This window comes from Mobula birostris, chromosome 1 (assembly GCF_030028105.1).
Source record: "Mobula birostris isolate sMobBir1 chromosome 1, sMobBir1.hap1, whole genome shotgun sequence".
Taxonomy (NCBI): Eukaryota; Metazoa; Chordata; class Chondrichthyes; order Myliobatiformes; family Myliobatidae; genus Mobula; species Mobula birostris.
In genome coordinates this window covers 155,172,159-155,184,717 of record NC_092370.1, presented here as the reverse complement: position 1 = coordinate 155,184,717, position 12,559 = coordinate 155,172,159, and the positions used below count along the sequence as shown (strand labels likewise).

General features: G+C 44.0%; 1 protein-coding gene across 1 annotated transcript in view; it reads right to left on the bottom strand.

The window, feature by feature from the left end:
• sptbn5 (spectrin, beta, non-erythrocytic 5) overlaps positions 1–12,559 on the bottom strand; it is a 279,715-nt gene that overhangs the window by 192,958 nt on the left and 74,198 nt on the right. The window contains exons 29-32 of the mRNA XM_072264468.1: positions 11,783–11,915; positions 7,036–7,181; positions 1,794–1,908; positions 899–1,009 (exon numbers count right to left, since the gene is read on the bottom strand). Coding sequence (XP_072120569.1) covers positions 899–1,009; positions 1,794–1,908; positions 7,036–7,181; positions 11,783–11,915 — 505 coding nt within the window. The remainder of the gene's footprint in view (positions 1–898; positions 1,010–1,793; positions 1,909–7,035; positions 7,182–11,782; positions 11,916–12,559) is intronic.

The window sequence follows — 12,559 nt, the reverse complement described above, 5'->3', positions numbered from 1 at the left end:
CCTTAGAGTGTGCAGCAAGGACACTGTGAAACAGAGAGGGAGAGTGGGGGCAGAGGACGGGGGGAGAGGAGAGGAGAGGGGAGAGAGGAGGGTAGAGGGAGAATTGGAGGAGGGAAGGGGGAGAAGGTAGAGGTCAGAAGGGGAGAGGGTAGTGGTCAGGAGTGGTGAGGGGGGTGAGAGGGGAGTGATGAGGGAGGCGAGGGAGGAGGGAGGAAGAGGGGGAGGAGAGAGGAGGGAGGTAGAGAAGGAGGGGGAGAGAGGAGGAGTCGAGGGGCAAGCTGGGGAGAAGGGAACTTCCTAACAATTGTTCATTTTCACTGTCATCTGTTTCTGGCATCCCCAAGCCTGGGTGCTTGAAACCTCAGTGAGCAGAAAAGTTCTGAACTGTCTTACTGCTTATTTCTTGCCAACTACCAGTGACAAAAATCACAGCTTTTTGAACAAAAAACACATGCAACTGATGCTATTTAAAAGCTATTTGCTCTAAGCACAGTGTAGTGTCCAATGGCCACACAAGTGCACCCGACTGACCCTAGTTTGAAACCGTTCGGCAACAATCACCTGTCCCAATTAAGTGGCATACTCTCCCAAATAAACAAAGAGAATCTTGGCTACTTTCTGGATTAACTTTTGTTCTTTAAGAGTTGTCCCAAATAAATGGCTGCCCCAATTAACCACAATCCATTGTGTATTATTTTGAACCATGATTTGAGAGAGAAGGATACAGCACTGAGACATCATCAGATAATGGATTTCTGCTACAGAATGGATGCCCTCCTCCCAGCCGGTGTAAGGGACAGGAATGCACATCAATCTAGCCCTATCTCCTGTCCATATACCTCTCACCACTCCATTCTAACGGCTGGCAAGATGTGATATAAAGTTAAGTGCCATCAACCTGTTGCTCAACTCCCAACAGCTCATGCTCCAGTGCTTCATGTACACGCAGCTGTGCCTGAACACTCCGCAGGTCCCTTGCAATCTCATCAGGGATGCTTTTCGACTTCTCCTGGAGAGACAGAAACAAGGGACAAATGAGAGAATACACTTTGCATTTCACCGATTAGAGCCCCCATTGCTCCATTGTATTTATAGTTGTATTTAATATTCTCATGTGTGCTGTCGACTATGCGAGCTATATGTAAGCAGGGACTTTCATTGCCATCTGGTGCATATGACAATAAACTTATCATGGTTAAGACTGCCAAAGCAGTTTGGAGAATTTCAGCAGAGGAACCAACAGGCTGAACCTGTGGAGCAGTCACATTTTCAAATAAGCTCTTCTCGGTCTCCCAGCAGGGTACAGCTATTGATTTTAACTAAAGTTCCTTCCGATGACAAATTCTGCCATCTTCATCAGGGATCTCTACTCCAGTGGTATATCTACGCCCGTCATCCGTCCCTCCTGATTGGTTAGTCCTCATCCAGTTGGGTTTCAACTGTCCCACTTTGTTTATGATCGAATTCCAGTACCTTCATCTTTATTAAAATTCTTTCTCCCTAGTTTAATTTCAATTGCTCCCTTCACTGGAAAGTCCCAAAAGCCATTGGTGCAGGTGGACAATGGTGGCATGTATACCACCAGACTAGACATGCCCAGGCATCATCCTTGATGAAGATGGCAGAGTTTGTCATCGCTCCATCAGTTAAAATCAATACTTGAACCTGGCTGGAAGCCAGAGAAAAGTTTATTCATCATATACGCCAGGAAAGCACAAGATCCTTTTTCAGCCACATTTTCAGTTTTCCCAAAATATCACCTTGTCATGTTGCAAAATGCCCAAAGCTCCTACCTCAATGTGGGTCAGAGCATCGGCCAGGTCTTGGACACACTTGTGAAATTCCACAGCATCACACAGTCTTTGGCCCCGATTCCGAATTCGCTCCCGCAAACTGTTCCATAAACCCCTACAACGTTGGAAAAGATTACAATATTCATGGTCCTATCATACCGTCAATGACATGTGGCAGTAGAAATAGAAAAAGGTGATCTGATTGTTCACAATTCTCAGTTACACAGTAAGAGAATGTGCCCCTTTACAACACGCTGCAACCTCCCCCTCTTCTCACCCTGAGGTATGGTACCCATGACCCCTCACTCACCTTTCTCAATTTCAGATTCAATATTCTACTATTACCCTTTTCAGTCAATAAGCAGCCTGCAATACCCGACTTCACCAATGCAGTCTTCACCCGCTTCACACAAACACTCGGCAAGATCTACTTTATGACCTCCTTCAGTTGGTTACAAGAAATGCAAATCAGGGAGGTCAGGTAAAATTTCTGTGGGTTCCAGCACATGTAGGGGTGAAGGGGAATGAGAGGGTGGATGAGTTGGCAAAGAGGGCGTTAAAGAAAGAAAATGTGGAAATGCACATTAGTATCAGTAAAGCAGAGGTTAAGTGTGTAATCTGGGGAAAAAGTCAACCGAATGTGGCAAGAAAGCTGGTACAGGGAGGGGAAAGGGAGGCGTTTATATCAAATACAAAAGAGTGTTGCAGTTACTAGGGTAGGTAATGGAAACAGAAGAGAGGAAATTGTGTGGACTAGGTTAAGGCTGGGGCATTGTGCATTAAACAAAACATTGAAAATGATAGGGAAACACCAGACAGGATTGTGTGAGGAATTTCAGGAAGAGGAGTCAGTAGAACATGTAGTTTTGTGTTGCAGGAAGTATGGGATACAGAGAGAGATGATGAGAAATAAATTAAGGGAGTTGGGGATGCAAGAATTCACATTAAAAGGGTTGCTGGGCATGGGTGAGAGAGCACAAGTCTGGGTATTTTTAGCGTTTTTAAGGGGTGCGGGGTTTTTTATAGAATATGACGAATAAACAGGAATAGGATACTAGGATGGTCAAAGATGGGAGGGTGAAGTGCAGGTTTGTATATATGTGTGTGTGCGATTGGGTGAAGGGATTTAGAATGTATGTCTAGTGCACATTCTGGAGCAGAGGGTGGCGGTAATGCACCATTAAGCTGGATGCCAACCGCCGTAAAACAAGATACAGACAGACAGATATCTCCTTACTCCTAAAGGGAACGTCATTTTGACCCTGCTTCTCACTCCCAGAAATAGAATCTATGATTCATGGATAAACATAGAAACATAGAAACATAGAAAATAGGTGCAGGAGTAGGCCATTCGGCCCTTCGAGCCTGCACTGCCATTCATTATGATCATGGCTGATCATCCAACTCAGAACTCCGCCCCAGCCTTCCCTCCATACCCCCTGACCCCCGTAGCCACAAGGGCCATATCTAACTCCCTCTTAAATATAGCCAATGAACTGGCCTCAACTGTTTCCTGTGGCAGAGAATTCCACAGATTCACCACTCTCTGTGTGAAGAAGTTTTTCCTAATCTCGGTCCTAAAAGGCTTCCCCGCTATCCTCAAACTGTGGCCCCTCGTTCTGGACTTCCCCAACATCAGGAATAATCTTCCTGCATCTAGGCTGTCCAATCCCTTTAGGATCTTATACATTTCAATCAGATCCCCCCTCAATCTTCTAAATTCCAACGAGTACAAGCCCAGTTCATCCAGTCTTTCTTCATATGAAAGTCCTGCCATCCCAGGAATCAATCTGGTGAACCTTCTTTGTACTCCCTCTATGGCAAGGATGTCTTTCCTCAGATTAGGGGACCAAAACTGCACACAGTACTCCAGGTGTGGTCTCACCAAGGCCTTGTACAACTGCAGTAGTACCTCCCTGCTCTACTCGAATCCTCTCGCTATAAATGCCAGCATACCATTCACCTTTTTCACCGCCTGCTGTACCTGCATGCTCACTTTCAATGACTGGTGTATAATGACACCCAGGTCTCGTTGCACCTCCCCTTTTCCTAATCGGCCACCATTCAGATAATAATCTGTTTTCCTATTTTTGCCACCAAAGTGGATAACTTCACATTTATCCACATTAAATTGCATCTGCCATGAATTTGCCCACTCACCTAACCTATCCAAGTCACCCTGCATCCTCTTAGCATCCTCCTCACAGCTAACACTGCCACCCAGCTTCGTGTCATCCGCAAACTTGGAGATGCTGCATTTAATTCCCTCATCCAAGTCATTAATATATATTGTAAACAACTGGGGTCCCAGCACTGAGCCTTGCGGTACCCCACTAGTCACCGCCTGCCATTCTGAAAAGGTCCTGTTTATTCCCACTCTTTGCTTCCTGTCTGCTAACCAATTCTCCACCCACACCAATACCTTACCCCCAATACCGTGTGCTTTAAGTTTGCACACTAATCTCCTGTGTGGGACCTTGTCAAAAGCCTTTTGAAAATTCAAATATACCACATCCACTGGTTCTCCCCTATCCACTCTACTAGTTACATCCTCAAAAAATTCTATGAGATTCGTCAGATATGATTTTCCTTTCACAAATCCATGCTGACTTTGTCCGATCATTTCACCGCTTTCCAAATGTGCTGTTATCACATCCTTGATAACTGACTCCAGCAGTTTCCCCACCACCGACGTTAGGCTAACTGGTCTATAATTCCCCGGTTTCTCTCTCCCTCCTTTTTTAAAAAGTGGAGTTACATTAGCCACCCTCCAATCCTCAGGAACTAGTCCAGAATCTAACGAGTTTTGAAAAATTATCACTAATGCATCCACTATTTCTTGGGCTACTTCCTTAAGCACTCTAGGATGCAGACCATCTGGCCCTGGGGATTTATCTGCCTTCAATCCCTTCAATTTACCTAACACCACTTCCCTACTAACATGTATTTCTCTCAGTTCCTCCATCTCACTGGACCCTCTGTCCCCTACTATTTCTGGAAGATTATTTATGTCCTCCTTAGTGAAGACAGAACCAAAGTAATTATTCAATTGGTCTGCCATGTCCTTGCTCCCCATAATCAATTCACCCGTTTCTGTCTGCAGGGGACCTACATTTGTCTTTACCAGTCTTTTCCTTTTTACATATCTATAAAAGCTTTTACAGTCAGTTTTTATGTTCCCTGCCAGTTTTCTCTCATAATCTTTTTTCCCCTTCCTAATTAAGCCCTTTGTCCTCCTCTACTGAACTCTGAATTTCTCCCAGTCCTCAGGTGAGCCACTTTCTCTGGCTAATTTGTATGCTTCTTCCTTGGAATTGATACTATCCCTAATTTCTCTTGTCAGCCATGGGTGCACTACCTTCCTTGATTTATTCTTTTGCCAAACTGGGATGAACAATTGTTGTAGTTCATCCATGCGATCTTTAAATGCTTGCCATTGCATATCCACCGTCAATCCTTTAAGTGTCATTTGCCAGTCTATCTTAGCTAATTCACATCTCATACCTTCAAAGTTACCTCTCTTTAAGTTCAGAACCTTTGTTTCTGAATTAACTATGTCACTCTCCATCTTAATGAAGAATTCCACCATATTATGGTCACTCTTACCCAAGGGGCCTCTCACGACAAGATTGCTAATTAACCCTTCCTCATTGCTCAAAACCCAGTCCAGAATAGCCTGCTCTCTAGTTGGTTCCTCGACATGTTGGTTCAAAAAACCATCCCGCATACATTCCAAGAAATCCTCTTCCTCAGCACCTTTACCAATTTGGTTCACCCAATCTACATGTAGATTGAAGTCACCCATTATAACTGCTGTTCCTTTATTGCACACATTTCTAATTTCCTGTTTAATACCATCTCCGACCTCACTACTACTGTTAGGTGGCCTGTACACAACTCCCACCAGCGTCTTCTGCCCCTTAGTGTTACGCAGCTCTACCCATATCGATTCCACATCTTCCCGGCTTATGTCCTTCCTTTCTATTGCGTTAATATCTTCCTTAACCAGCAACGCCACCCCACCTCCCCTTCCTTCATGTCTATCCCTCCTGAATATTGAATATCCCTGAACGTTGAGCTCCCATCCCTGGTCATCCTGGAGCCATGTCTCTGTGATCCCAACTATATCATAATCATTAATAACAATCTGCACTTTCAATTCAGCCACCTTATTACGAATGCTCCTTGCATTGACACACAAAGCCTTCAGGCGCTCTTTTACAACTCTCTTAGCCCTTATACAATTATGCTGAAAAGTGGCCCTTTTTAATGCTTGCCCTGGATTTGTCGGCCTGCCACTTTTACTTTTCTCCTTAGTACTTTTTGCTTCTACCCTCACTTTACACCCCTCTGTCTCTCTGCACTGGTTCCCATCCCCCTGTTGTGAACTAACCTCCTCACACCTAGCCTCTTTAATTTGATTCCCACCCCCCAACCATTCTAGTTTAAAGTCACCTCAGTAGCCCCTGCTAATCTCCCTGCCAGGATATTGGTCCCCCGAGGATTCAAGTGTAACCCGTCCTTTTTGTACAGGTCACGCCTGCGCCAAAAGAGGTCCCAATGATCCAAAAACTTGAATCCCTGCCCCCTGCTCCAATCCCTCAGCCACGCATTTATCCTCCACCTCATCGCATTCCTACTCTCACTGTTGCGTGGCACAGGCAGTAATTCCGAGATTATTACCTTTGCGGTCCTTTTTCTCAACTCCCTTCCTAGCTCCCTATATTCTCCTTTCAGGACCTCATCCCTTTTCCTACCTATGTCATTGGTACCTATATGTACCACGACCTCTGGCTCCTCACCCTCCCACTTCAGGATATCTTGGACACGATCAGAAATATCCCAGACCCTGACACCAGGGAGGCAAACTACCATCCGGGTCCTTAAGTTGTAAGGGAACTGGGAGGGCGTTTATCTTTGACATCACACAGTACCCTCAGGGGCTCGGACTAGCACAGCACGTAGAGCTGCTGACTCTCAGCTCCAGTGCCCTGGTCTGTGTAGTGCTTGCACCTTATCCCCTTTGTGACCGAATGGATTTCCTCCAGTTTCCTGCACACTTTACAATGACGTGCGGGTAAATGGTCAACACAGATTGACCCTCGTGATGGGTTCTGAAGGAGCTGATGGGAATGTCAGGAGAACAGATTTCTGGGAAAACTGGTGGAGCACTGGGATTGCTCTGTGTGTCACCACAGACCTGGCTGAACCACCTCCTTCCATCTCACATGAGAATACTCACCTCAACGTATTCTTTCTCTGCACAACTTCCTCGGACTCCAGCTGCCCTTTTTCAATGAGTGTGTTCACTAAGGTCTCGCAACCTTGGATTCTTTCTTCACCAGCCTCCACTTGGTGCTGGAAATTTTCAAACAATGCCTTCAGGCGCTAACAAGGCAAAACAGCAGAGTAAAGTGATGTTGTCACACTGCCTGATGCATAATTTTTATTAACAGTGAATACTGCGGGGGCTGGTAAATGAAATTTGAAACCACACAAAAACTCATCAGGTGGGAACATTTGAGGATAGTAGATCTCTTATTGAGAGTTAATTGGCATCTGGATATATGAGATAAACACCAAATGAAACAAACATTTTGCACTCTCAAGCTTCTTTCATGATAGTGAAGTGACATGTTGTATGACATGAGTGATCATGGTCTTTCCATGACCAAGATTGTTCTTGGAAAATTTTTCTACAGCAGTGGTTTGCCATTGCCTTCTTCTGGGCAGTGTCTTTACAAGACGGGTGACCCCAGCCATTATCAATACTCTTCGAAGATTGTCTGCCTGTCGTCAGTGGTCACATAACCAGGACTTGCGATATGCACCGGTTACTCATACGACCATCCACCACCTGCTCCCAGGGCTTCACGTGACCCTGATCAGGGTGGGGTGGAAATGGTACCAAACAGGTGCTAAACTTTGCCCAAGGGTGACCTGCAGGCTAACCAAGTGAAAGAGCACCTTACACCTCCTTTGATAGAGACATATCTCCACCCTGCCACCTGGAAATAACCTGTGCAGTTTTAAAATCTAAAGGAAAAAATTTTGAATCGGAAGTTGATAATGTTTAGGGCATCTGCAGTGTTTCTGGGATTGAGACTGTCTGGCTCATAGAACTTGTCTCTCTTCAATGTCATTATTTCTTTTCTCATGCTGTCATTTGCTTAATTTTGGTTTGTTTCTGTCCCCGATTTAATATTATTACCCGTGAGATATTCCTTTACCTCCTCTGACAAAATAATTTGCCATGTCCTGTTTTGGTTGTCGTTCCAGTTACTGTGCTTGCCCTCTTTTCTGTAATAAAGTTGTAATTTTTGACACTGTTTTTCATATTCCTTACAATTTTTCCTATTTTCTAGATCTTACCATCTGTTTTGATGTTTATACTTGTTATCGGAACTTTACATTTATATCAACTGGGCAGATGTAACAATGGACCCTTCATTGTTTTTTCATGTTGATCCTTTTCAGACCAGTAAAAAGAAAGGAGTGCTGACCTTGATCACATATCTCTGCTGAATTACTAATCTCTGAAGCATCAACCTCAATAATCACACTTAATGCTCCTTTGCCACTGAGATAATTTGGGATTTTTTCCGTTGATTCCTTTCCAGCTCCTGCCACTCTTGTGTGTGGAGATGGGGCCAAATTTCATGACTTCTCGAAACTAAACTGTTCTTTTCTTTCAGGGAGTCAAACCAGAATATATTACATCTTCTGACTGAAAACAGACTTGCAGGGGTGACACGAATCTAGTGCTCAGAGTTAGGGCCTGTGAAGTTGTCCGTACACGGTTTCATAGTTGAGGGAACAATTCACTCTCAACTTTGAGAAGCTCTTAATATATACTCCTTCACAGAATGTGGGTGTTGCTGGCAGAGCAGCCCTTACTGTCCATTCAGAATTTTGGGGGTGAGGTTCCTGGATTTAAAAACAGGACAATGAAAAAGTGGTGCAATATTTCCAAGCGATGACAGTGTACGACTTGGAGGGGAAGTTGCAAAGGGTTTGCTAAATGCCTGTTGCTTGTCTTTCTGATGGATAGGGCTCCATGGAATGCAATGTTAGCATAGTCTTGACAGGAAATTACAGTGAGTTTTGTAGATGGAACACAATGTAGCCATAGTAAGTGTGATGGAGCATGGTGTATGAACAGACTTTATCCTGAATAAATGTCGAACACCCAGGTTGGAGCTGCATTCTTTCAAGCAATTTGAGAATATTCAGTCAGATTCTTAACTTGCACATTGCAGAAGACGGAAAGGGTTTGAAGAAGTGGAATGTCATCCCTTACTTTTGGATACCCTGCTTCTGAACTGTTCTGGTAATGAACACATTTACCAGCTGGTCCAGCGAAGTTCCAGGTCAATACCAGTCCCAGGATATTGACAGTGGTGACTGTCAATTGGGAGTGCTTAGAGTCTCTCATATTGAATATGGTCCATGACCCTTGTTGGCCCAAGCATAAAATCTGTTTCACTTACTGAAGAATCGTGAATGGAACTAGACAGTGTAATCACCAGTGATTAATGTCACTTGTGACAGACTTAAATTCAATGGAGAAACAGCTGAACCAACAGATGGGCCAAAGAAGTAACCAGAGAAATTCTCAGTGATCCAGGGCTGGGAACACTGATGAATAAATTTCTTTCTGCACGGAATATTTTCCCCTCAATTCCTATTGATCTCAGATTTATTGGAAGTCCTTAATATCACAATTGGTCACATGCTATGTTGCAGTCAAGGCCTCTTGCACTTCATTATTGGAAGTGACAGCGACTTTGATCAAGGCTATGATAAGTTCTGCAGCCAAGTAGTCATGGTAAACTGACTATTGGAGAGCAAATGCCACCTGATTAATATTGTCAAAAACACCTCTATCAGCTAACTGATCATTGAGGCTCGACTTAATTTGCTGCTGGAAGGCAAACTTCCATACTGCAAGTAATCGGCAGAGATGGAGCTGTGTAGAGGAGTGATGGCTGGATTTTCATCACATTTCTAGTTATCTGTACATTTTCAGAGTCTGGCCATTGTTGCTAAGGTTAATATTTGTTACCCTTTCCTATTTGTCTTCCAGTTGTTGGTGGTAAGCCTGTTTCCATGAACTATTGCAATTCTTCAGGTAAAGGGACCTCCCACTACTGAGTACGGAGTTTCAAGACTTAGAATAGATTAGATTTAGATCCAGCAATGATGTAAGAAGAACAATATTTGTCCAAGTCAGAATGGTGTTTAACATGAAGATGACTCAATGTGACTGCTACCCTAGTACACTTCAGTGGGAGACACTGAAGAGGGACCGGGGTTTGGGAAATGCTGTTGGAACAGCCCATGTCAATAAATGCTGTGCATTTTATAGAAAGTACATGCAGAAGCCAAAGTGCAGGGAATGAATGTTTAGGGTGGATTGCTTTGTCCACAATGGTTCACTGCGATTGGGGCTTACTTTGGATGGCGAGCATTCACAACAATCCTGACTTGCGCTACGTAGATGCTAGCCAGGCTCCTGCGATCAGGTAGGTGAGTCACTCACTGGAGGAGTCACAGACTCTAAGCTGCTCTTGTGATTGCACGAGCTATGAGCTGTTCCAGTCAGGTCAGAGGTAACCCCAGGATATTGATGGTGAAAATTCAGCAATGGTGATGTGAATGAGTAACTCATATAGAAGGTTAGAAACACTGCTTGGCACAGGTGCTACTTCTCAGCCCAACCTGAATGTTGCCTAAGTCCTGCATTAGGCAGGCATGGCCTACTTCATTTATTGAGGAATACCGATTGGAAGTGCATATTGAACAAAACCTGGCAAGCTTGTGGAAGGAAGGTCATTACTAAAGCAGTTAAAGATGACAGGGAGGAGTCTGGGGAATATTTACAATGATACTCTGGGAAATATTTACAGTGATACCCTGGGGAACATTTACGGTGATACTCTGGGGAATATTTACAGTGATGCCCTGGGGAACATTTACGGTGATACCCTGGGGAATATTTACAGTGATGCCCTGGGGAACATTTACAGTGATACTCTGGGGAATATTTACAGTGATACTCTGGGGAATATTTACAGTGATGCCCTGGGGAACATTTACAGTGATACTCTGGGGAATATTTACAGTGATACTCTGGGGAATATTTACAGTGATGCCCTGGGGAACATTTACAGTGATACTCTGGGGAATATTTACAGTGATACTCTGGGGAATATTTACAGTGATGCCCTGGGGAACATTTACAGTGATACTCTGGGGAATATTTACAGTGATACCCTGGGGAACATTTACAGTGATACTCTGGGGAATATTTACAGTGATGCCCTGGGGAACATTTACAGTGATACCCTGGGGAATATTTACAGTGATGCCCTGGGGAACATTTACAGTGATACTCTGGGGAATATTTACAGTGATACTCTGGGGAATATTTACAGTGATGCCCTGGGGAATATTTACAGTGATACTCTGGGGAATATTTACAGTGATGCCCTGGGGAACATTTACAGTGATACTCTGGGGAATATTTACAGTGATGCCCTGGGGAACATTTACAGTGATACTCTGGGGAATATTTACAGTGATGCCCTGGGGAACATTTACAGTGATACTCTGGGGAATATTTACAGTGATACTCTGGGGAATATTTACAGTGATGCCCTGGGGAACATTTACAGTGATACTCTGGGGAATATTTACAGTGATACCCTGGGGAATATTTACAGTGTCTGTAAAAAGGAGCGCCTTACATCTCCCTTGCTACCCACCACCCATCAGCAGTGAGTGCATATTTCCAAAGGTGGCAGAAAAGTTGATGGTTCTTACAAAAAATCATTTGGGATACGTATCCTATGTAAAATAGCGGAACTGGAAGTAAAATTGAGGTGAGTAGGAGGCGAAAATAAACATTTAGAAATCTCAGTGGTGATGGAGCTGTGGGAAATGTAATGGGAATGCATTCAAAGTTATAGGTACAGAACTATTTTTACCAGGACATGCTGATGGTCATTTCCATAATCCTCAGAGCTGGCTGCCTGCAGCTGCTGTGTGACCCATTCCTCAAGTTCCTCCAGTTCCCGTAGGCATTTGTATAAAACCAGCGTCTCTTCCAGCTTCTGCATCCTGGGATTGAGAGCATACTTCTTATCAAACTCGCTTCATAATTTCAACGATACATCTATTCCAAATGAAGTGTCCTTGCGTATAGACACTGTTTGAGATGTGACTGGGCTCTAGAAATATCGCAGCTGATGCACACAAAGTTTTATCTACAAGTCACAGAACAGTGATTTATTATGGGGAAGTTATCTTTGTCGCTAATCCAGCACTGACCTGGCTGTTTAATTGAAGTAGTGAGCATCGTTAACTTATATAAAAGGGCAACGTGTCAAAACTGATGATTCAAACTGCAGATTAATGATGTTATAGATAGCATAAAGGATTGTTTTAAGCATGACATAGGTCAGTTGGAAATTATGGGGGGATCCCATGCCAAATAGAATTTAATTAACACGGCACAATAGTGTAGTGGTTAGCACAGTGCTTTGCAGTACTAGTGACGTGGGGTACATTTCCCACCTCTGCCTGTAAGGAGTTTGTACGTTCTCCCCGTGACCAAGTGGGTTTCCTCCCACAGTCCAAAGTTGAATCAGTTGGTAGATTAATTGGTCATTGTAAATTGTCCTGTGATTAGGCGAGGGTTAACTTACAAGATCGCTGGGTGGCTGGGCTGGAAGTGCTTGGAAGGGCCTATTCCTCACTGTGGT